Source organism: Aquarana catesbeiana, linkage group LG11 (genome assembly GCF_042186555.1).
Source record: "Aquarana catesbeiana isolate 2022-GZ linkage group LG11, ASM4218655v1, whole genome shotgun sequence".
Lineage (NCBI taxonomy): Eukaryota > Metazoa > Chordata > Amphibia > Anura > Ranidae > Aquarana > Aquarana catesbeiana.
The window spans coordinates 167,442,078-167,468,767 of NC_133334.1; the positions used below are offsets into that span (position 1 = coordinate 167,442,078).

A 26,690-nucleotide genomic window follows, 5' to 3' on the forward strand; every position below is an offset into this window, starting at 1 on the left:
GTCAAATCTGACACTCTTGTGGTTTAGCATTCTTCTCTGAACCATGTGATCAGCAACAATTTATCTCCAGGAGAGGCACCCAGCCGGGGCTGTACGAGACGTCTCCCTCTACACATCAAGCTCTGCCACAAGGTACGTAACACACTCCAGTAGGATCCTCCTCAGGGGCTGCATCCTGATTCAGATTTTCTGTAGGGGAGTCAACCAGCATCCTTGGAACTCTATCTCACCTCCAGTGAAGATAAGCAGTACCAAGCCTCAGCTCCAGGCCTTATTACTTCCCAGGCTCCCTCAGGCAGACAGGCCTAAATCATCAGTTTCATCATGTACACCCTCCCCGGGCCAGAGTCGGGAAGGAAGAGCTCTTGCATCAGCCAGCCCCAAATATTTATACCCTTTCTGACAATGCACCACTGGTACAGTAAACTCCTAACAGTGGGCAGGGAAAATATATGAATATTCATAATCCATACCTACTGTAAGATCTCTCAGTAATACCAAAGGCGACAGTACCACCAACAGAAGGGAGAACTGACAGCCTGGATGAACTTAGGTGAAGGTGCATAAATCAAAAACTACAAATCAGCATTGGCTGACTACAGCCATGCAGAACTAAATTTAGACACTCCTGCTTAAAAGAGAAGTATAGGGGGGGTTCCCTTATTATACTTGCCTAGGTGGATGCAGCATGGGACCAACGCTGCATCTGTCCCCAGGCATCTCTACACAGAGAACCGAGCCACCGAACATCACAGATGGCTTGGTTCTCACAGTTTCCCGGGAGGAGATCACTGTCAATCAGCAGCTCTCCTTTCTGCTCTCTGCTCCTCCACGCTCACTGGAGCGCTGAGCTGTGGAGGGGCGGGGATCGACCGTCTCAGTCTCTCAGCAGCTCGCTGAGAAGCTGAGACAGGCATCAGTCCAGGCAACTGGCAAATCCAGACTTCATTGTCGGGATGACGCGGTGCCTGGACTGATTCCAGTGACGTCAGCAGAGAGTGGACTTTAGACCACTCTCTGATGAAAACAGGTTGCACTCCTGTGACCCGTAGGAGAAGCCCAGCCAAACAAGCTCAGGCTGGACTTCTCCTTTAACCACTTGACCTCTGAAAGGTTTTATCCCCTTCATGACAAGGGCATTTTTTGCTATTCAACATAGTGCTAATTTAACTGGCAATTGCTCGGTCATGCAATGTCTTTTGGCAATGCAGTGCAAATGTCTTTTGGTGGTACTTGATCACCACTAGGGATGAGCCGAACACCCCCCGGTTCAGTTCGCACCAGAACCTGCGAACGGACCGAAAATTTGCACGAACGTTAGAACCCCATTGAAGTCTATGGGACTCGAACGTTCAAAATCAAAAGTGCTAATTTTAAAGGCTAATTTGCATGGTATTGTCCTAAAAAGGATTTGGGGACCCGGGTCCGGCCCCAGGGGACATGTATCAATGCAAAAAGAAGTTTTAAAAACGGCCATTTTTTCGGGAGCAGTGATTTTAATGATGCTTAAAATGAAAAAAAAAAGTGAAATATTCCTTTAAATATCGTACATGGGGGGTGTCTATAGTATGCCTGTAAAGTGGCGCGTGTTTCCCGTGCTTACAACAGTCCCTGCACAAAATGACATTTTTAAAGTAAAAGTCATTTAAAACTGCTTACGGCTTTAATGTAATGTCCGGTCCCAGTTATATGGATGAAAATCAGTGAGACAAACGGCATGGGTACCCCCCCGTCCATTACCAGGCCATTTGGGTCTTGTATGGATATTAAGGGGAACCCCGCACTCAAATTAAAAAAAGGAAAAGCGTGGGGCCCCAGGCCCTCTGAACAGCAGTATACAGGTGGTGTAAACAAGACAGGGACTGTAGGTTTGTTGTTAAGTAGAATCTGTTTGTAATTTTGAACTGGTACATTTTTAAGCTTTTTGGAAAACATAGGGAAGGGTTATCACCCCTGTGACATTTGTTTTGCTGTCTGTGCACCTCTTCAGAAGATTTTACCTCACTTTCTGTCCCAATGACAAATGTTTTTTGACAATTTGTGGTTTTTAGTGAAACAAGGATTGGTGATAAAACATCAGTGGAGAGGAGACACGTTTTTCCCATATTAACTCTTACAGGAGAGAATTTCCCTTCCATGGGGTAGATTTAATCTCACTTCCTGTTATCTCCTTCGGTTTGCAAGTAGGAGTCGTTTGTAAGTTGGATGTTTGAAAGTAGGGGCCTGCCCTATATACTCTGCAGAAATTGTGGCCTTAGGTGTTGGTGTTGCCACAACACTGTAAGCCCCCACAATTACTCTTGGTGGGCGCAGGAAGGGGCTCTGCTGTGAAATATTAGATCAAGTATTGTAATTACATGCACCCGTTGAACAGGGGCAGAAAAAGTGGGCCTTTGGTGGTGGTGGTGGTGTTGCCACAACACTGTAAGTCCTCACAGTTACACTTGGTGGGAGCTGGAACGGGCCCTGCTGTGAAATATTAGATCAAGAATTGTAATTACATGCACCTGTTGAACAGGGGCAAAAAAATTGGGCCTTAGGTGGTGGTGGTGCTGGTGCCACAACACTGTAAGTCCTCACAGTTACTGTTGGTGGGCGCAGAAACGGGCCCTGCTGTGAAATATTAGATCAAGAATTGTAATTACATGTCCCTGTTGAACAGGGGCAGAAAAATTGGGCCTTAGGCACTGGTGCCACAACACTGCAACCCCTCACAGATACTCTAGGAATGAGCCTTCCTGTAAAATATTGCATCAAAAATTGTAATTACACGCCCCTGTACACGCGCCCAGAACCAAAAATATTCTTACACGCTATCAGCATGATCATTGAGGAGGAAGAGGCACTGGTGCTGGTGCCACAACACTGCAACCCCTCACAGATACTCTAGTTGGAGCGCACGAACAAGCCCTGCTGCAAAGTATTGCATCAAAAATTGTAATTACACGCCCCTGTTAAACAGGGGCTGAAAAATTGGTCCTTAGGCACTGGTGCTGGTGCCACAACACTGCAACCCCTCACAAATACTCTAGTTGAGTGCAGCAACGAACCCTCCTTGCAAAATATTGCATCAAAAATTGTAATTACACGCCCCTGTTAAACAGGGGCTGAAAAATTGGGCCTTAGCCACTGGTGGCGGCACCCAGAACCAAAAATATTCTTACAAGCTATCAGTATGATCATTGAGGATAGTCACTCAGCATAACAGGATAGTCACTCCGCATCAGCATAGGCAGTCTTGAAGGGATCTGACTTTTCAAAAAAAATTATTCGGTTACATCAGCATCACGTGCTTGGTAGCTGGTGGTGATCCAAGACTGATTCATTTTTATGAAGGTCAGTCGATCGACCGAGTCTGTGGACAGGCGCACCCTGTGATCGGTTACAAAACCTCCAGCAGCACGGAATGTGCGTTCCGAAAGAACGCTGGATGCAGGTCAGGCCAGTAGCTCAATTGCATACTGTGCAAGCTCTGGCCAGTGATCCATCCTCAAGACCCAGTAACCCAGAGGATTTTCAGTGGGAAAGGTGTCCAAGTCAGATCTTGCCCCTAGGTATTGCTGCACCATGTAAAACAGACGCTGGCGATGGTTGCTGGAACCGATTATACCTTGGGGCTGTGGACTAAAAAATTGCCTGAACGCCTTGGTCAGACGGCCACCTTCTCCACCGCTCTCTTTGACTGACCAAAGCTTCAGCAACACGTTGTCCAGGAACAGGAATTTGTAACCTCCCAGTCTCTGGGAACGCATTGCACATACCTTTCTGCAAGGCCTCCTGAAGATGTTTCATCTTCAGCTCCCTCTGCGATGGCAAGATAAGGTCCGCAACCTTACCCTTGTAATGTGGATCAAGGAGAGTTGCCAGCCAGTACTGATCCCTCTCCTTGATACCACGAATACGAGGAACCTTCCGCAGGCTTTGCAGGATCAGGGAGGCCATGCAACGTAGGTTTGCTGAGGCATTCGGTCCGGAGTCCTCTGGGTCACTAAGGGCGACATGATCCGCAGCCACCTCCTCCCAGCCACGTACAAGTCCAAGGGTTTCTTGGGACTGTAAATGATCCCTTAAAGACTGCTGCTGATGCTGAGTGCCAGGCTTCACCTCCATGCTGACACAATCCTCCTCTTTCTCCTCCTCCTCCTCCTCCTGCTCGTCCTCTTCCTGTGTGGTCGGCGGGCATGCAGGAACACTGTCTGGATAAAGGGGGCCTTGAGAGCTAAGGAAGTCCTCCTCTTCCTGCCTCTGTTCTGCCTCAAGCGCTCTGTCCATTATTCCACACAGCGTGTGCTCCAACAGGTGAACAAGGGGGACAGTGTCACTGATGCATGCACTGTCACTGCTCACTATCCTCGTGGCCTCCTCAAATGGTGACAGGACAGTACATGCATCCCTGATCATGGCCCACTGGCGTGGGGAAAAAAAAACAAGCTCCCCTGACCCTGTCCTGGTGCAATAGTCGCACAGGTACTCATTGATGGCCCTCTGCTGTGTGTGCAGCTGCTGCATCATGGCCAACGTTGAGTTCCACCTGGTGGGCATGTCACAGATTAGGCGGTTCTTGGGCAGATTAAATTCCTTTTGGAGGTCAGCCAGCCGAGCACTGGCATTATATGACCTGTGGAAATGCACACAGACTTTCCTGGCCTGCCTCAGGACATCCTGTAAGCCCGGGTACCTGCCCAAGAAACGCTGCACCACCAAGTTAGGGCGTGAGCCAAACAGGGCACATGGGTCAGTTGTCCCTGTCGGAGGCGGAGAGGAGGTTGGTGCCATTGTCGCAAACCACCATACCTGCCTTAAGCTGGCATGCGTCAACCACCTCTGAACCTGCCCCTGCAGAGCTGACAGAATCTCTGCCCCAGTGTGGCTCCTGTCCCCCAAGCACACCAGCTCAAGCACTGCATGGCATCTTTTGGCCCGCGTGCTTGCGTAGCCCCTTGAATGCCTACGGAGCACCGCTGGTTCTGAAGTCAAATCACAGGAAGAGGCCATGGAGGAAGATGAAGAGGAGGGGGTGGAGGAGAGAGCTGTGGCAGAATCACCACTAGTAGTATTTTGGAGGCGTGGTGGCAGAACAACCTCCAACACTACTGCACCTTGTCCTGCATCCTTCCCAGCTGCCAGAAGAGGTAACATCCCTGTCTATGCCTGCTGGACCATGAGTCAGCGGTAATATGCACCTTACCGCTGACCGCCCTGTCCAGCGAGGCCAAGACATTGCCTTCCACATGCCGGTAGAGAGCCAGAATCGCTTTCCGTGAGAAAAAGTAGCGTTTGGGAACCTGCCACTGAGGAACCGCACATTCCACAAACTCACGGAAGGGGGCAGAGTCTACCAACTGAAAATGCAGCAGTTGAAATGCTAGCAATTTAGCCAAGCTAGCATTCAACTGCTGGGCATGTGAATGGCTGGGAGCGAACTTCTTTCGGCAGTTCAGCAGCTGGTGCAGGGAAATTTGCCTGGTACAATCTGACGTTGGTGTACCGATAGCAGATTGCCCCCAAGTACTTGGCTGTGACACACCTAAATCTACACCTTCATTCCTCTCAGAGGACTGAAGGAATAATGGGGTTGGAGATCCCAGCTGATGAGGAGCAAGGAGAGGTCCTCTTTGTTCTTTGGTGTGGGTCTTTTAGGTACGCTTGCCAACGACCTGCATGGCAGGTCAACATATGTCTGGTCAAGCATGTGGTGCCGAAGCAGGAGATGTTTTGGCCACGAGAGATACGCTTGAGACATATGTTGCAAATAGCAGCGGTGAGATCTGATGCACTCATCTCAAAAAAGGCCCACACCAAAGAACTTTTGTAATAACGCGCAGAGACAGCAGCGCCCTGCACATGCGGAGCTCTGCGGTGTGATGCAGTCGGTGTGCTGCCCTTAAGCTGGCCCCTGGAGGGTATCCTGCCTCGTTGGTGATGTGCCTCCTCCTCCTCCTCTCTACTATCAGGCACCCACGTGGAGTCAGTGACCTCATTATCCCCTCCCTCCTCATCACTGGAGCAATGCTGGCAGTATGCTGCAGCTGGGGGAACATGACTGCCAGATTGCTGTCCTTCTTGGGCACCCCCTCTCTCTGGGCTCACGTTACTGCCTTCCTGTAGCTGGGTACCATCATCGGAGCCTTCAAAACGCTGGGCATCCTCCTGGAGCATGTACCCAACACTGTGATCAAACAGTTCGGGGGACTCTTCAGGAGGACATGGTTGGGCTAGGGAAGGAGTGACTGATGCCATTGAGCTGAGGGAAGAGGCCGCATTGGCAGCTGCTTTGCCAGACAAAGTACCCTGAGCCTGGGTGAGAGAGGATGAGGAGGATGAGGACGGCTTGGTCATCCACTCTACCAAGTCTTCCGCATGTTGCGGCTCAACAAGGCCAGCTGCCGAAAAAAAGGACAATCGTGTCCCACGGCCACGTGCTGATGAGGATGCACCGTCTCCATGACCAGCACTGTTGCCTCTAGACACAGAGCCTGCTTGCCCTCTTTTATTGGCTTGTGACTCTCTGCCTCACCTTGTTGGCCTTCCAGACATACTAATGGCCTGCAGTGAGATGTAGCTGCACAAAGCTGGGATGTATATATATATATACTGATACTGCAGCTAGCAGAATCAACTGCCTGCCTGTAGTATTATTAGTATGAGAACACCAGCAATTGTCTTCAGGTAGCTTTAGGTGCACACTGTGCAGAGGATGTAGTACACTAACTGTAAATACTGTAACTGCCTGCCTGTGGTATTAATAGGAGCAGAACAACAGCAATTGCCTTCAAGTAGCTTTAGGTGCACACTGTGCAGAGGACGCAGTACACTAACTGTAAATACTGTAGCGCTGCCTGCCTGTGGTATTCATAGGATCAGAAGAACACCACAAATTTTCTTCAGGTAGCTTTAGGTGCACACTGTGCAGAGGACACAGTACACTAACTGTAAATACTGTAGCTGCCTGCCTGTGGTATTAATAGGAGCAGAACAACAGCAATTGTCTCCAGGTAGCTTTAGGTGCACACTGTGCAGAGGACGCTCTACACTAACTGTAAATGCTGTAGCTGCCTGCCTGTGGTATTAATAGGATCAGAAGAACACTACTAATTTTCTTCAGGTAGCTTTAGGTGCAAACTGTGCAGAGGACACAGTGCACTAACTGTAAATACTGTAGCTGCCTGCCTATGGTATTAATAGGAGCAGAAAAACAGCAATTGTCTCCAGGTAGCTTTAGGTGCACACTGTGCAGAGGACGCACTACAATAACTGTAAATACTGTAGCTGCCTGCCTGTGGTATTAATAGGATCAGAAGAACACAACTAATTTTCTTCAGGTAGCTTTAGGTGCACACTGTGCAGAGGACGCACTATACTAACTTGTAAATACTGCAACTGCCTGCGGTACTGTACTAATAGGATCAGAAGAACACCACTAATTTTCTTCAGGTAGCTTTAGGTGCACACTGTGCAGAGGACGCACTACACTAACTTGTAAATACTACAGCTGCCTGTGGTACTGTACTAATAGGATCAGAAGAACACCACTAATTTTCTTCAGGTAGCTTTAGGTGCACACTGTGCAGAGGACGCACAACACTAACTTGTAAATACTACAGCTGCCTGTGGTACTGTACTAATAGGATCAGAAGAACACCACTATAAATATATATGTATGACTAGGGTAATGGCGCTCCCTGACGAGTAGTTGGGCAGGTGAGTAATATAGGGTACCAATAATAATTGGAATCAGTATACAAACTACACGGTGAGTAGCCCCGCCTAGGTGAGTTGCATAAATGGATAAATACCTAACAACCGCGGAGTGGCAACTTTTCCTCCACGTTCGTGAGTGTGCAAATAAAGGATTTGGAAATAAATAAAACTTCCCAATTAATGTAAATTAATATTAATTGTGTTGGTAGGGATAACTACCCTTTTTAAACATAATCCGTGTAGGTGCAACCGTGAATAGTGCTTAATTAGGTGTGTCACTCTTAATCATGTGCATACTCCAACCATATATAATCATAAACCTGTGCCTAAACCAAGTGTTGTTACCTCAAAGAACATAGGTACCAATAAATCATTACTAAACTTTACAATTAAATGTATGTTAATTAAGCACCCAAGCACACATTAGGCTTCTGCCAAATTATAAGTCCTCAAACATGTGCATTAAACAAAGTGCATTTAAACAAAAACATATAAACTTAAAAAGTGTATATGAGCAGTCCGCAAATATTAACCAGTCCGTAATTGTGAAGAAAGTCTTGCGGTGAATAAGCAACCCAAGAATAAACATGAAGATAACTTTAAATTGTGACTTGAGTGTATTCCACGTCCTTGGTGACTTAGTGCTCCCCCTCAAGGATCCCCACTCACCAAATCCATTCACCCCAAAGGGGTATTTTGCATGAATGGTAATCTTTACGATCTCCTTTCCGGCGTGGTAGATGGATTTTCCAGGGAGGTCCTCAGCGTATGTAGGATAATGGCTCTTAGTCACTTGGCTGTGGAGGATTGTGTTGTTGGTGGTGGTGCTTGTTGTTGTGGGTGATGGGGAGGATGAGGAGGAGGAGGTTGGAGAGGTAGTGGTGGAGGAGGAGGAGGATGAGGAGGAGAGGAGTAGTTGTTGCTGATGGGTAACAGTCGCCAGGACTACGGTGGCTATGGCGCTGGATTCACAAGGCAACAGTTGCGATAACTCACAAAAGAGGGAGGCAGCCTAACCTGAGCCTAACCTCCTCTCAGGTTAGGCTGCCTCCCTCTTTTGTGAGTTATAGTAACTGTTGCCTTGTGAATCCAGCGCCATAGCCACCGTAGTCCTGGCGACTGTTACCCATCAACAACAACTACTCCTCTTCTCCTCATCCTCCTCCTCCTCCACCACCACCTCTCCAACCTCCTCCTCCTCATCCTCCCCATCACCCACAACAACAAGCACCACCACCAACAACACAATCCTCCACAGCCAAGTGACTAAGAGCCATTATCCTACATACGCTGAGGACCTCCCTGGAAAGTCCATCTACCACGCCGGTAAGGAGATCGTAAAGATTACCATTCATGCGAAATACCCCTTTGGGGTGAATGGATTTGGTGAGTGGGGATCCTTGAGGGGGAGCACTAAGTCACCAAGGACGTGGAATACACTCAAGTCACAATTTAAAGTTATCTTCATGTTTATTCTTGGGTTGCTTATTCACCGCAAGACTTTCTTCACAATTACGGACTGGTTAATATTTGCGGACTGCTCATATACACTTTTTAGGTTTATATGTTTTTGTTTAATGCACTTTGTTTAATGCACATGTTTGAGGACTTATAATTTGGCAGAAGCCTAATGTGTGCTTGGGTGCTTAATTAACATACATTTAATTGTAAAGTTTGTTCTTTGAGGTAACAACACTTGGTTTAGGCACAGGTTTATGATTATATATGGTTGGAGTATGCACATGATTAAGAGTGACACACCTAATTAAGCACCATTCACGGTTGCACCTACACGGATTATGTTTAAAAAGGGTAGTTATCCCTACCAACACAATTAATATTAATTTACATTAATTGGGAAGTTTTATTTATTTCCAAATCCTTTATTTGCACACTCACGAACGTGGAGGGAAAGTTGCCACTCCGCGGTTGTTTGGTATTTATCCATTTATGCAACTCACCTAGGCGGGGCTACTCGCCGTGTAGTTTGTATACTGATTCCAATTATTATTGGTACCCTATATTACTCACCTGCCCAACTACTCATCAGGGAGCGCCATTACAATAGTCATACATATATATTTATATCCGAAACACCTTGGGGAGTTTCTTTAGGGGGGCTGCATACCTCTACATCTGTCCTAAGCGCAGTCACACACTTCATCCAACCAGAAGAACACCACTAATTTTCTTCAGGTAGCTTTAGGTGCACACTGTGCAGAGGACGCACTAAACTAACTTGTAAATACTGTAGCTGCCTACGATACTGTACTAATAGATTCAGAAGAACACCACTAATTTTCTTCAGGTAGCTTTAGGTGCACACTGTGCAGAGGACGCACTACACAAACTTGTAAATACTGCAGCTGCCTGCGGTACTGTACTAATAAGATCAGAAGAATACCACTAATTTTCTTCAGGTAGCTTTAGGTGCACACCGTGCAGAGGACGCACTACACTAACTTGTAAATACTCCAGCTGCCTGCGGTACTGTACTAATAGGATCAGCGCCAGAACACACTACACAGGGCCGCCGTGCAGGCGGCCTTATATAGTGTGGGGCATGTACTAAACCCCCTGAGCCATAATTGGCCAAAGCCACCCTGGCTTTGGCCAATTATGGCTCTCTGTACAGACGGCGCTGTGATTGGCCAAGCATGTGGGTCATAGTGCATGCTTGGCCAATCATCAGCCAGCAATGCACTGCGATTCCGCAGTGAATTATGGGCCATGACGCACCACTTGAATTTGGCGTGAGCAGCCCATATTGTTTTCGGAATTCAGCGAACGACCGAACAGGCAATGTTCGAGTCGAACATGCGTTCGATTTGAATACGAAGCTCATCCCTAATCACCACCTACTACTATGTAACTTTTTTTTTTATTTTTTATTATTTATATGAAAAAAGATAGAACATTTTGAAAAACATTTTGAAAAAATAACTATATGTTCTACTTCAGTGATGGCGAATCTTGGCACCCCAGATGTTTTAGAACTACATTTCCCATGATGCTCCACTATATTGCAGAGTGCATGAGCATCATGGGAAATGTAGTTCCAAAACATCTGGGGTGCCAAGGTTCGCCATCACTGTTCTACTTTCTGTTATAAAACATATCCAATACAAATTAAAAAAAAAATCTAATTTCTTCATAAATTTAGGCCACAACGTATTTTGCTACATGTCTTTGGTAAAATAAAAAAAATCACACTAAGTGTAAATTAATTGGTTTGTGTGAAAGTTATAGCATCTAAAAACTATGGTATATATACTTGAATTTATGCTGCTATAGATAGTATACTGTAATGGTGATGATCAATGACTTATAGTGGTACTGTGATAGTGTGGCAGGCAATCTGGTGCTAATAGACCCTTGTTGGGAGGTACACTTAGGGCTCATGAACACTGCATTTCAAAGAAGCTGCTCCTAAAGGCTTTTGAGCTTTATTGAGCTCTCATTTTGTCTGCCTGGAAACCACCCTCCATGTTAGCCAATGGGGGGTTATTTACTAAAGGCAAATCCACTTTGCACTGAAAGTGCACTTGGAAGTGCAGTCGCTCTAAATCTAAGGGGTAGATCTGAAATGTGTGGAAGCTCTGCTGATTTTATCATCCAATCGTGCAAGCTAAAATGCTGTTTTTTATTTTCCCTGCATGTCCCCCTTGGATCTACAGCGACTTTACTTCCAAGTGCACTTGCAGTGCAAAGTGGATTTTCCTTTAGTAAATAACCCCCAATAACCCCCAATGTGTCCATGCACACTATGGCCTTTTATATGCTCTTACAGGCAAACAAAACCCCCACCAAACTCGCATTCTTGAGAGGAGCTTTCAAGCAGAAAAGATGCCTAAGTGCCCAAAAATGTGTGAAAACACTAAAAAAATGAAGAAACTTGAAAAAGCTTGAAATGCACAAAAATAATAAAAGAATAAAATAATATAGGAAAAATTAGCTGAGGGAGAGTTTGTAAAAAAAATGCTTATGCTAAAAAAAAAAAAAAAAAGCACAAAGAAGCTCGAAGAAGCTCAATAAAAGCGCGCAAAAGAGCACAAAAAAGCACAAGCTTCTTCAAGCTGCAGAGAATTAAAGTCTCAAATGCCCATAAAAGCAGCTTTTTTTTGAGCTGCAGTGTGCATGAGCCCTAACTGACACTAACATCAATAGTGACACTAATACAGCGATCAGGGATAATACTATACACTGTCACTTTATTAATGACCCTGACTGGGAAGGAGTTAACCTTTAGGGGCAATCACAGGGTTAACTCTGTGCCTAAGTGTAATGTGTGTAATATGTGCTGCTTTTACTAAGAGATCTGGCTGTTTTTTCTGCCTGCTTTGTGAAAAGTGTGTGTGAGGCATTATTCACATTGAACACGGCTTTGAAATTGTGCAATGTCTTCTGAAAACGCATGATTTCAAAGCCGCATTGTCGTGTCCGACTTGAAAAGACATCTGTGCGGCTTCATGCACAGATGTCTATTGACGTTGTGCTCAAAATCGGCAAAAGTAGTGCAGGAACTACTTTTGCAAATTGGTGCGGCACCGCAAAGTCGGCGTCGCACCAATTGGAACGGTGCCATTGCCAGGAATAGGCTGCAACTAGTCATGCAATTTAACCTTTCAAGTCGCATGACAAATTGCTTCAATGTGAACGAGGGCTGAAAGTGAGAATGAATGTGTGAGCTTAGAGAGAAGATCTCCTCGCCTTACCCTCTCTTTCATTTCCACATTTGTAAGTAGAATGTATATCTGTCCCTGTTTGTAATTCAAATTTATGCATATAATTATTTGTAAATAGACCTAACACTTTTTTTAGGATATGGTTGTCCTTCAGTAACATCAAGACACACATTCTTCACAGAACTTAGACAGGGCTTCTTCTTGTATAGTTTTTTGTTCTTTTGTTATGTGTTTTTTTAATAGCTTGTATTTTTTTTTGCCACAACAAGGTCAATAAAGGTTTGGAGATTAATTAGACTGACAGGTACATAATTTAAGCTGGCCATACACTGATGAAAATTTGTTCGGTTCAGCAGAGACCAGTTCAATTATAATCAATGTATGGCCATCCCTGCTCAATATCATTCAATCAACTTCTGTTGAAGGAACATGCTGCAAATTTTTGTTGATCAGTCGATTGGCCACAGACGGTGATCAGTGTATTTTGACAGCGGCGGGTCCCTCTGTTAGAATACAATATCCCAATGGGGGGATTTCTCCATACACCTCTTGTGTGGATGGAGATAACTGGCCAAACAAAACTAACTGCCTGTGGCCAACTTTATAGTACCCTCTTTTATGATACATTTACATCTGAAGGAGATAAGTTGACCTGTCAGTATTTAAATCAGAGTTGATAAGAAATACTGTTAGAAATTCTGGACAATATTACAAATGAGACAACAGATCAGGGGAAGGAGGGGATGCCAAAAAGACTCTGAGGGCACATAGTTTGCAAGGGTTAACATTGCAATACTTCAAGATCATTGTAATAACTGTGACAGGAAGATCTTAGCACTTAGACCCCTTTCACACTAAAGACACTTTTCAGGCGGTTTAGTGCTAAAAAGATCGCCTGTAAAGCACCTGAAAAACGCCCCTCAAGCCTCCTCAGTGTGAAAGCTTTTTACACTGGGGCGGTGCGCTTGCAGGACCGAAAAAAAAATTCCTGCAAGCAGCGTCTTTGGGGCGGTGCTGGAGAGGTGTATGCAACGCTCCTAAACCACCCCTGTCATTGAAATCAATGGGCAGGGCTGCAGAAGTGCCTGCAAAGAGCTTCGGCAGCGGTGCTTTGTGGGCAGTTTTAACCCTTTCCTCGGCCACTAGCAGGGTTAAAAGCGTCGCTATAACAGCGATAAAGCGCTTTAGCGCTGATGCGGCCCACGCCCCAGTGTGAAAGGGCTCTTAAGTTCACAATAGCTTTAAACAGCCACAGCAGCTGACTCAAAATCACCAGACTTTGAGACTGAAATACTGCATGACTTTTGGATAGACCCCAACAATAAGCTTCTCTTATTTGCTTCCTTTTGGTCTGTTATTAAAAATATATAGGAAAACACTTTCAATGATATAAGTGCATAAATACCTGTTGATCTTGCCAGAAGTCTTGTAAACTGATAGCTTTATGGGCTCTTTGACTGTGCTGCACTTTGAGTAGAACATTTTACTTTGCTATGGACTACAAAATACCCAATGCAGCCACTTTATCTAAGGCAGGTAAGCTGCTACAGATTATATTTTGTTTTAGGATTTTTATACACTTTAATGTGTATCCATAACAGTGGCGGCCCTATGTATAATAGATAGATTCATGCATAGCATGAATCTATCCACAGCCACCGCTGCCACTCCCCATTCATGCATCCTGCCCCTTTCAGGATGCCGGGCGCCTGAATTACAGCGGTGGGGGTGTTTTTTTAAAGCACCTGATTAGAATTGAATAGGCTTCAAAATAAAGTGGGCTTGTGACGCAGAGCATTGTGCTAAGAGCACACCCAGGTGTTACAACAGCAAATTAATATTTGCTGTTGAAACACTGATCCTCAATCCGATCAATCAAAAGCGGGTGTGAGACCTGTTTTCCGATTGGCCGAAAAGAGAAAATTCCATATGGCTGCCGAGGAGGAGGGAGGAAAGGGAAGCTGCCGCTTCCATGATGACCCATGGAGAGCAGGGGAATGGGAGGCCGCCGCCGTGCAGGGGAAGCTGCCGGTGAAGCGATGGGGTAAGTGCTACCAACTGCCCGGGAAGGGGGGGTGTCGGTGGAATACTGTTTGCCGCCCCCAAAAAAATTACCACCGGCCGCCACTGATCCATAATCAATACCTTTTTTTTTAAAGTTTTGGATAATGTATTGAGGTGTTGGAACCCAGTTTTAACCGCTGTTTGTTTCTCTGATAAGGATATTTGCCCTTTGTTTTTTGTCCTCTGTTTGAGCTGTCACCAGAGGAGAAATAAAATATAAATTAACCACTTGCCGACCGCCTAACAACTATATACGTCAACAGAATGGCACGGGCAGGCAAAATCACGCACGTCCGACCCCCCCCGGTGCCAGCGGCGGTCGGCTTTGGTCTGGGAGAGTTTAGAGATGAGGGGGAGGCCATCCGACCATGGCCCCCCCCTCGCGATCGCTCCCAGCCAATGACAATCATCCCCTGCCTCTGTGTAGTACACAGAGGCAGAGGATGAGGATGTGATGTCATCTCTCCTCGGCAGTTTCCGTTCCGGCGCCGAGGAGAGAAGACATCTGAGTGCACCAACACACACACACAGTAGAACATGCCAGGCACACTTTACACCCCCAATTCCCCCCCGATCGCCCCCCGATCACCCCCCAATCACCCCTCCCCCCCCCCCGTCACACTGACACCAAGCAGTTTTTTTTTTTTCTGATTACTGCATGGTGTCAGTTTGTGACAGTTAGAAGTGGTAGGGCAGTTAGTGTTAGCCCCCTGTAGGTCTAGGGTACCCCCCTAACCCCCCCTAATAAAGTTTTAACCCCTTGATCACCCCCCATCACCAGTGTCACTAAGCGATCATTTTTCTGATTGCTGTATTAGTGTCGCTGGTGACGCTAGTTAGGGAGGTAAATAGTTAGGTTCACTGTCAGCGTTTTATAGCGACAGGGACCCACATATACTACCTAATAAATGTTTTAACCCCTTGATTGCCCCCTAGTTAACCCTTTCACCACTGATCACTGTATAACCGTTATGGTTGACGCTGGTTAGTTTGTGTATTTTTTATAGTGTCAGGGCACCCGCCGTTTATTACCGAATAAAGGTTTAGCCCCCTGATCGCCCGGCGGTGATATGCGTTGCCCCAGGCAGCGTCAGATTAGCGCCAGTACCGCTAACACCCACGCACGCAGCATACGCCTCCCTTAGTGGTATAGTATCTGAACGCATCAATATCTGATCCGATCAGATCTATACTAGCGTCCCCAGCAGTTTAGGGTTCCCAAAAACGCAGTGTTAGCGGGATCAGCCCAGATACCTGCTAGCACCTGCGTTTTTCCCCTCCGCCCGGCCCAGCCCAGCCCACCCAAGTGCAGTATCGATCGATTACTGTCACTTACAAAACACTAAACGCATAACTGCAGCGTTCGCAGAGTCAGGCCTGATCCCTGTGATCGCTAACAGTTTTCTTGGTAGCGTTTTGGTGAACTGGCAAGCACCAGCCCCAGGCAGCGTCAGATTAGCGCCAGTAGTGCTAACACCCACATACGCACCGTACACCTCCCTTAGTGGTATAGTATCTGAACGGATCAATATCTGATCCGATCAGATCTATACTAGCGTCCCCAGCAGTTTAGGGTTCCCAAAAACGCAGTGTTAGCGGGATCAGCCCAGATACCTGCTAGCACCTGCGTTTTGCCCCTCCGCCCGGCCCAGCCCAGCCCACCCAAGTGCAGTATCGATCGATCACTGTCACTTACAAAACACTAAACGCATAACTGCAGCGTTCGCAGAGTCAGGCCTGATCCCTGCGATCGCTAACAGTTTTTTTGGTAGCGTTTTGGTGAACTGGCAAGCACCAGCGCCCTAGTACACCCCGGTCGTAGTCAAACCAGCACTGCAGTAACACTTGGTGACATGGCGAGTCCCATAAGTGCAGTTCAAGCTGGTGAGGTGGCAAGCACAAGTAGTGTCCTGCTGCCACCAAGAAGAAGACAAACAGGCCCGTCGTGCCCATAGTGCCCTTCCTGCTGCATTCGCCAATCCTAATTGGGAACCCACCGCTTCTGCAGCACCCGTACTTCCCCCATTCACATCCCCAACCAAATGCAGTCAGCTGCATGAGAGGCATTTTCTTTATGTCCTCCCGAGTACCCCTAAACAGCGAACCCCCCCAAAAAAGATGTCGTGTCTGCAGCAAGCGCGGATCTAGGCGTGACACCCGCTATTATTGTCCCTCCTGTCCTGACAATCCTGGTCTTTGCATTGGTGAATGTTTTGAACGCTACCATACACTAGTTGAGTATTAGCGTAGGGTACAGCATTGCACAGACTAGGCGCACTTTCACAGGGTCTCCCAAGATGCCATTTTGAGAGACCCAAACCTGGAACCGGTTACCGTTATAAAAGTTACAGTTACAAAAAAAAATGTAAAAAAAAAAAAAAAAAAAAACCACAATAAAATAAAAAAAAATTGTTGTCGTTTTATTGTTCTCTCTCTCTCTATTCTCTCTATTGTTCTGCTCTTTTTTACTGTATTCTATTCTGCAATGTTTTATTGTTATTATGTTTTATCATGTTTGCTTTTCAGGTATGCAATTTTTTATACTTTACCGTTTACTGTGCTTTATTGTTAACCATTTTTTTGTCTTCAGGTACGCCATTCACGACTTTGAGTGGTTATACCAGAATGATGCCTGCAGGTTTAGGTATCATTTTGGTATCATTCTTTTCAGCCAGCGGTCGGCTTTCATGTAAAAGCAATCCTAGTGGCTAATTAGCCTCTAGACTGCTTTTACAAGCAGTGGGAGGGACTGCCCCCCCCCACCATCTTCCGTGTTTTTCTCTGGCTCTCCTGTCTCAACAGGGAACCTGAGAATGCAGCCAGTGATTCAGCCAGCTAACCATAGAGCTGATCAGAGACCAGAGTGGCTCCAAACATCTCTATGGCCTAAGAAACCGGAAGCTGCGAGCATTTTATGACTTAGATTTCGACTTAGACTTAGATGTAAACAGCGCCATTGGGAAATTGGGAAAGCATTTTATCACACTGATCTTGGTGTGGTCAGATGCTTTGAGGGCAGAGGAGAAATCTAGGGTCTAATAGATCCCAAGAGAGTACCTGTCACTACCTATTGCTATCATAGGGGATATTTACATTCCCTGGGATAACAATAAAAATGATTTTTTAAAAAAAATGAAAGGAACAGTTTAAAAATAAGATAAAAAAGCAAAAACATAATAAAGAAAAAAAAAAAAAAAAAAAAGCACCCCTGTCCCCCTGCTCTCGCGCTAAGGCGAACGCAAGCGTCGGTCTGGCGTCAAATGTAAACAGAAATTGCACCATGCATGTGAGGTATCACCACGAAGGTCAGATCGAGGGCAGTAATTTTAGCAGTAGACCTCCTCTGTAAATCTAAAGTGGTAACCTGTAACGGCTTTTAAAGGCTTTTAAAAATGTATTTAGTTTGTCGCCACTGCACGTTTGTGCGCAATTTTAAAGCATGTCATGTTTGGTATCCATGTACTCGGCCTAAGATCATCTTTTTTATTTCATCAAACATTTGGGCAATATAGTGTGTTTTAGTGCATTAAAATTTAAAAAAGTGTGTTTTTTCCCCAAAAAATGCGTTTGAAAAATCGCTGCGCAAATACTGTGTGAAAAAAAAAATGAAACACCCACCATTTTAATCTGTAGGGCATTTGCTTTAAAAAAAATATATAATGTTTGGGGGTTCAAAGTAATTTTCTTGCAAAAAAAAAATAATTTTTTCATGTAATCAAAAAGTGTCAGAAAGGGCTTTGTCTTCAAGTGGTTAGAAGAGTGGGTGATGTGTGACATAAGCTTCCAAATGTTGTGCATAAAATGCCAGGACAGTTCAAAACCCCCCCAAATGACCCCATTTTGGAAAGTAGACACCCCAAACTATTTACTGAGAGGCATGTCGAGTCCATGGAATATTATATTTTGTGACACAAGTTGCGGGAAAGAGACAATTTTTTTTTTTTTGCACAAAGTTGTCACTAAATGATATATTGCTCAAACATGCATGCCATGGGAATATGTGAAATTACACCCCAAAATACATTCTGTTGCTTCTCCTGAGTATGGGGATACCACATGTCAGAATGGTCAGAGGTGGGTAGTGGGGTTCCCCAGGGTTCTGTGCTGGGACCAATCCTATTTAATTTGTTTATAAACGACCTGGAGGATGGGATAAACAGTTCAATCTCTGTATTTGCAGATGATACTAAGCTAAGCAGGGCAATAACTTCTCCGCAGGATGTTGAAACCTTGCAAAAAAGACCTGAACAAATTAATGGGGTGGGCGACTACATGGCAAATGAGGTTCAATGTAGAAAAATGTAAAATAATGCATTTGGGTGGCAAAAATATGAATGCAATCTATACACTAGGGGGAGAACCTCTGGGGGAATCTAGGATGGAAAAGGACCTGGGGGTCCTAGTAGATTATAGGCTCAGCAATGGCATGCAATGCCAAGCTGCTGCTAATAAAGCAAACAGAATATTGGCATGCATTAAAAGGGGGATCAACTCCAGAGATAAAACGATAATTCTCCCGCTCTGCAAGACTCTGGTCCGGCCGCACCTGGAGTATGCTGTCCAGTTCTGGGCACCAGTCCTCAGGAGGGGTGTACTGGAAATGGAGCGAGTACAAAGAAGGGCAAAGCTAATAAAGGGTCTGGAGGATCTTAGTTATGAGGAAAGGTTGCGAGCGCTGAACTTATTCTCTCTGGAGAAGAGACGCTTGAGAGGGGATATGATTTCAATTTACAAATACTGTACTGGTGACCCCACAATAGGGATAAAACTTTTTCGCAGAAGAGAGTTTAATAAGACTCTTGGCCACTCATTACAATTAGAAGAAAAGAGGTTTAACCTTAAACTACGTAGAGGGTTCTTTACTGTAAGAGCGGCAAGGATGTGGAATTCCCTTCCACAGGCGGTGGTCTCAGCGGGGAGCATTGATAGCTTCAAGAAACTATTAGATAATCACCTGAATGATCGCAACATACAGGGATATGTAATGTAATACTGACACATAATCACACGCATAGGTTGGACTTGATGGACTTGTGTCTTTTTTCAACCTCACCTACTATGTAACTATGTAACTATGTAACATGTGTGGGACTTTTTGGGAGCCTAGTCGCGCACGGGACCCAGAAAACCACGCACCGCCTTCAGGCTTTCTAAGGGCGTAAATTTTTGATTTCACTCTTCACTGCCTATCACAGTTTCGGAGGCCATGAAATGCCCAGGTGGCAAACCCCCCCCCCCCCCAAATGACCCCATTTTGGAAAGTAGACACCCCAAGCTATTTGCTGAGAGGTATAGTGAGTATTTTGCAGACCTCACTTTTTGTCACAAAGTTTTGAAAATTGAAAAAAGAAAAAAAAAAAATTTTCTTGTCTTTCTTCATTTTCAAAAACAAATGAGAGCTGCAAAATACTCACCATGCCTCTCAGCAAATAGCTTGGGGTGTCTACTTTCCAAAATGGGGTCATTTGGGGGGGTTTGTGCCACCTGGGCATTCCATGGCCTCCGAAACTGTGATAGGCAGTGACGAGTGAAATCAAAAATTTACACCCTTAGAAATCCTGAAGGCGGTGATTGGTTTTCGGGGCCCCGTACGCAGCTAGGTTCCTAAAAAGTCCCACACATGTGGTATCCCCATACTCAGGAGAAGCAGCTAAATGTATTTTGGTGTGCAATTCCACATATGCCCATGGCCTGTGTGAGCAATATATCATTTAGTGACAACTTTGTGCAAAAAAAAAAAAAAATTTGTCACTTTCCCGCAACTTGTGTCAAAATATAAAATATTCCATGGACTCAACATGCCTCAAAGCAAATAGCTTGGGGTATCTACTTTCCAAAATGGGGTCATTTGGGGTGGTTTTATGCCATCTGGGGATTTTATGGCCTTCAAAACTGTGATAGGTAGTGAGGAGTAAAATCAAAAATGTACGCCCTTAGAAATCCTGAAGGCAGTGATTGGTTTTAGGGGCCCCGTATGCGGCTAGGCTCCCAAAAAGTCCCACACATGTGGTATCCCCATACTCAGGAGAAGCAGCTAAATGTATTTTGGGGTTCAATTCCACATATGCCCATGGCCTGTGTGAGCAATATATCATTTAGTGACAACTTTTTGTAATTTTTTTTTTTTTTTGTCATTATTCAATCACTTGGGACAACAAAAATGAATATTCAATGGGCTCAACATGCCTCTCAGCAATTTCCTTGGGGTGTCTACTTTCCAAAATGGGGTCATTTGTGGGGGTTTTGTACTGCCCTGCCATTTTAGCACCTCAAGAATCGACATAGGCAGTCATAAATTAAAGGCTGTGTAAATTCCAGAAAATGTACCCTAGTTTGTAGGTGCTATAACTTTTGCGCAAACCAATAAATATACACTTATTGACATTTTTTTTACTAAAGACATGTGGCCGAATACATTTTGGCCTAAATGTATGACTAAAATTGAGTTTATTGGATTTTTTTTTAGAACAAAAAGTAGAAAATATCATTTTTTTTCAAAATTTTCGGTCTTTTTCCGTGTATAGCGCAAAAAATAAAAACGGCAGAGGTGATCAAATACCATCAAAAGAAAGCTCTATTTGTGGGAAGAAAAGGACGCAAATTTCGTTTGGGTACAGCATTGCATGACCGCGCAATTAGCAGTTAAAGCGACGCAGTGCCAAATTGTAAAAAGTGCTCTGGTCAGGAAGGGGGTAAATCCTTCCGGGGCTGAAGTGGTTAATAAAGAGAAATAAATCTTTGAATGGATGTACTTGTTTTAGTGACAACTGTCTAAGAGATCTATCTAAATGAGGGATTTCCCTCACATTGAAGAGATTTTCCTCTTACTTCCTTTTGTGTCTACACAGCAGAAATTAAAGGGAAATCTCCCCAATGGGACACAGATGGCAAAAAAAAAACATGTCAGGGCTTTTTGGACAGTTGCCATCCACTACAGCATCCAAAATGAAAAACTAAAACATTGGCTATAGATATACAATAAACAATAATGGTATCATATCATAAACATCAATCTCACCTGCAAAGAAAACAGTCTTCTCCTCTTCGGGGTCTTCATACACAGCATCTATTTTCTCGGGTAGCTCAGACCAAAATGTAGCAACAAGGAGAGGACCTGATGGCTTCTCTCTACGGTTCACAGACCTCCATATAAACCTTGGGGGAAAAAACTGATATTTAGCAAGATTGTGCCACGGGTCAAATAAATTCCCAATTTTTCAAGCAAGTCCTGATTTTTTTTTATGCAAGCAACCATATGGTACCATTAAACTGAGCCTTACTTATTTTTAAGTCTAAAAAATAAACATCCTGGGTAAGAGTAGATGCCAACCCTATTAGTCAGAATGGCTTAATTGTCTGTCTCTGATTTTGTTTCTTTTTGGTATTGGGGCTTGACTTTTTCTGACTTCATAACATTCCTTAGTCCAGTAAGAGTGCTGGCTACAAATGCTAGGTCTCACTGGACACTGAAATGGCTATTTCAATGCCATAGCTCTATAAAGCCAGGGAAAGTAAGGCCTCGGTAAGAAAGTAAAACTAAACTAAAAACACCTAAGAAGTCTTTATGGAAAAAAAGGACAGCAAGGATCCTGTGGCATCTGTTATTAGATAACACTTCAATACGTAAAAATTAAGCACAGGTTCACAAGGTAACAGAGTTACATAGTTAGTCAGGTTGAAAAAAAAGACACAAGTCCATCTTGTTCAACCTTAATAAATAAAGCCTCTATATACACAATCCTATACACACAGTTAATCCAGAGGAAAGCAAAAAAGCACTGAAGTCATTCCAGTTACCTTCTCTGTATTTTACATTATAGAGGATTGGAAAGATGACAAGTCACTTCAGAAAGGGGAGAAGGGTGAGTAGAGCTGGTTACAAAATGACTTCAATGCGTTTGCTGTGAACTTTGAAGACCTTACATTTCAAGCGCCCATTGACACCAGGACATATTGTGCTGAAAAGCAAACGTTTTTGTTCATTGGGACATGTTGTGATAGGCAGCCCATCTAAAATGAATGCGCTGTGAAGCATTTCAGCACATTAAAAAAATAGTGCATGCTTTGTTTTTTGTCAGCACAGCACTGGTGCATTGTGGAGGTGAATTGGGATGCTATTTAAAATGACCTCAACCATACATATGGTAGATCACCACGTGTTGAATTTTACCGCACATAAAAAAAAACATACTTCTTTTCCCTTTTAAGACCATATCCTCCTTTATTTATTCTGTTATTCAAAGTATTGTTGGAAATTACTATTATTCTCTTCTCGCTACCCTTTTTAGTTATCAAAATGTTTCAATTTATCCATAATTTTTATACATGTGTATTTCTATATGTATACTTTATCTACAGTATATACAGTGCATCCGGAAAATATTCACATTGCTTCACTTTTTCCACATTTTGTTATGTTATAGTTAGGCCCCTTTCACACTGGGGCGGTGGGGGCGTCGGCGGTACAACAGCGCTATTTTTAGCGCTGCTGTACCGTCGTTTTTGCAGCGGTATTCGGCCGCTAGCGGTTCGGTTTTAACCCCCGCTGGCAGCCGAAAAAGGGTTAAATCCGCTCATACAGCGCGGCTATAGCCGCGGTATTACCGCGGTATAGCCGCGCTGTCCCACTGATTTCAATGGGCAGGAGAGGTTTAGGAGCGGTGAATACACCGCTCCTTCCCCGCTCCTTCCCCGCTCCAAAGAAGCGGCTCGCAGGACTTTTTTTACCGTCCTGCGAGCGCACCGCTTCAGTCGGGCTTTCACACTGAACAAACAGCGGAGGCTGTTTAGGGGCGGTTTTCAGGCGGTATTTTTAGCGCAATACCGCCTGAAAACCGCTCCAGTGTGAAAGGGGCCTTATTGTAAAATGGATTAAATTGAATTATTTTCCTCAAATTTCTACAAACAATACCCCATAATGACAATGTGAAAGTTTATTTGAAATATTTGCAAATTGATTAAAAATAAAAAAAACAAAAAAAAAGTACATGCACACCATTTCTATAAAAATTTACAGCCTTTGCTCAATACTTTGTTGAAGCACCTTTGCCACCAATTACAGCCTCGAGTCTTTTTGAGTATGTAAAACCCTCTTTTGGCAGGTTTATGACAAAAGGCCCTCCCCAAACAGGATATTGCGCTAAAGCGATAGGTTTAGTAGAGCCAGACCCTTCACTGAGTGGAAGAGTGGGTTTGATAATAAATTTGGTGGGGTCTCAATCCAGGACAGGGCCTCTGTGAACAGATGGGATTCCCTTTCTGGAAAATGAACCAGTAATCTAATCAAAGTCATTGGATGCAGAGAAACTACTGCAACCAGCAGATCATATTAACCATAAGTATATAAGATGCACACCAGTATGGAAATATTACAAGCTTTATGTAAGATAAGATTAATAATAGTACGTACTGTACATCCAATGTACAATGAATTATTAGCAATATATACTTAACAAAGATACTTCCAGATGAATGTTGAAGCAAAGTCCAGTTGTAGAGGCCCCTGAGGATGATCACAACACAGCATTTGTCTTGGTGTAAGAGACCAAAAGACTAGATCTGCAGTGATGAGGAGCCCCTCCAGCCATTGTCCAACCAGCCTGGACTGCAGCTTTTCCCCCAACAGAAACCGTGGTGTGGCACTGGAGTGCTTAGTCCCTAGTAGCATCTAATCTTTCATGCAACCGAACCTCTAACTACCACAATGTTGGATGCCTCATCTGGCTCTAGCCTATGCTGGTTATTGAGCCCTGAGATAAAACAAGCAATAGAATCCAAGACCAGAAGGGACAGGGTTAACTAAAATAACAGGAGCTGCATATAAACTCTATTGCAATAAACAGGTTCACCTACTAAAATACTGGAAAATGACCAATACATACAATAGCACAGACTCAGCTATCTGGAACTGTGCATGTGAGTTAATAACAATAGAAGAGAGATACTCTGTCTGTCACAAGGATTCAGATACGCACCCAATAAGCTATGGGTAGAGTTGGGCGAACAGTTCCAGCCAAGAAAAAGTTTGGCCCGAACATCGATTGTTCGTCGAACACCCGAATTTGCTGGGCACTCAGTGGGATTTTCGGGATGTGCGCCTGCCGAGTGCTCCACAATGCACTGTGCCCCCTGCAAAGCGTTGCCCAATCAGGGCATAGTTAATAGCTGGTTGTTAAGGAGCAAGTCAGGAAACCAGCCACTGCGTCCTTAACAATGGATGAGTTATCAGCTGTCAATGGGCTTGAATGAAAAAAAAAGCATTGCAATAGAAAAATGTGAAATGTGACCCTTTAGATCTGGTATGGATTTTAAGGGAACCCCACACCAAAATAAAAAAAAAATGGCATGGGGCCCCCCAAATACCAGACCCTTATTCGAGCATGCAACTCGGCAGGCCAGGAAAGGGGGGAGGGGACAAGCGAGAAAGGGGGGAGGTTGGTGGGAAGAGGCCCTTGTCCCCATCAACCCCCCCTCACATTGAGGGCATGTGGCCTGGTATGGTTCATGGGGGGGGTGGAGCGCTCGCTCGTCCCCCCCCCTTTCCTGACCTGCTGGGCTGCATGCTCGGAAAAGGGTCTGGTATGGATTTTGGGGGGACCCCACACCATTTTTAAAAAAAAATTTGGTATGGGGTTCCCCGTTAAATCCATACCAGACCCAAAGGGCTTGGTATGGATTGGGGAGGGACCCCTACTCTGTTTTTTTAACCACTTGCCGCCCGCCATATAGCAAAATGACGGCAGCAAAGTGGTTTCAATATCCTGACTGGGTGTCATATGACGTCTTCAGGATATTAAGCCACTCGTTGTCACGATTGTTGTTGTGGTGTGTCAGTCTGACACACCGCAACTACGATCTCGGTAAAGAGTCTCTGACGGAGACTCTTTACCATGTGATCAGCCGTGTCCAATCACGGCTGATCACGATGTAAACAGGAAAAGCCGGTGATCGGCTTTTCCTCACTCGCATCTGTCAGACACGAGTAGAGGAGAGCAATAATTCTACCACCAGACCTGCTGTGTAACTCTAAACTGGTAACACGTAAGGCTTTTAAAGCATTGCTAATATAGATACTGTAGTTTGGAGCCGTTCCACGAATGTACGCATTTTTAAAGCATGCCATGTTTGGTATCTATTTACCCAGTGTAACATCATTTTTTATATTTTACCAAACAATTGAGTATTATATAGTGTTTATGTGCACAAAAATGTATTAAAGTATATTTTGTTCTAAAAAATTGCATTTGAAAAACCTCTGCGCAAATACTGTGTGACATAAAAAAAAATTGCAATACCCACCATTTTATTCTCTAGGACCTCTGCTAAAAATATATATACTGTTTGGGTGTTCTAAGTAATTTTGTAGCAAAAAAATACAGATTTTTACATGCAGGAGAAAATTGTCAGAATTGACCTGGGTGGGAACTGGTTAACAAAGAAGAGGGGAGTAGCTTCAGGGAATAACATTGCTCTATCTCACAGGAGGACATTGTGTTCTCACACAGACTGCAGACTGATGCCCCGTACACACGGTCGGATTTTCCGATGGAAAATGTCCGATCGGAGCATGTTGTCGGAAATTCCGACTGTGTGTGGGCTCCATCGGACATTTTCCATCGGATTTTCCGACACACAAAGTTGGATAGCAGGAGATAAAATTTTCCGACAACAAAATCAGATCGCGTCAATTCCGACCGTGTGTGGCCTGTTCCGACGCACAAAGTGCCACGCATGCTCAGAAGAAATTCCAAGACGGAACAGCTCGTTCTGGTAAACTTAGCGTTCGCAATGGATACAGCACTTTCGTCACGCTGCAATGTTAAAAATGGTTTAATACAGCGCACTCTCTTCTTCTTTATAATGTGACAAGAATTAAGTAGTTTTGCTGCTCATATTCACACACACTTCTCACAAAGTTTTATTTTTGTTTTTTTATTGGTATTCCCTGAATATATTGTTATTAGTTGTCACATCTGACATAATTTTTTTTTTTTTTTTTTATTTAATTTTTTTTGGGATTTTAAGCCTTTTTTTTTTTAATTTAATGTTTGTATTTTTTCAAAGGCTGATCTTTGTTCAATGTTATTTTTATTTTTACTCCAGAATATTTTTGTGTGTGTTTTGTGTGTCAAGTTACCCCAACACCATTGATATCTTTTATTATTTAATCTCCAGGAGATTGTTTGTTGTTGGTGTCCCTTGTTCATTTCACATTGTATATTTGAAATGTACCTGAATCCT

At 44.3% G+C, this 26,690-nt stretch overlaps 1 protein-coding gene across 1 annotated transcript in view; it reads right to left on the reverse strand.

Annotated features, from left to right (window-relative positions):
• The window catches only part of MMP2 (matrix metallopeptidase 2), a 484,562-nt gene that overhangs the window by 60,061 nt on the left and 397,811 nt on the right, over window positions 1-26,690 (reverse strand). Inside the window, exon 10 of the mRNA XM_073605023.1 lies at window positions 21,469-21,605. Within this exon, the coding sequence (XP_073461124.1) occupies window positions 21,469-21,605 (137 nt within the window). The remainder of the gene's footprint in view (window positions 1-21,468; window positions 21,606-26,690) is intronic.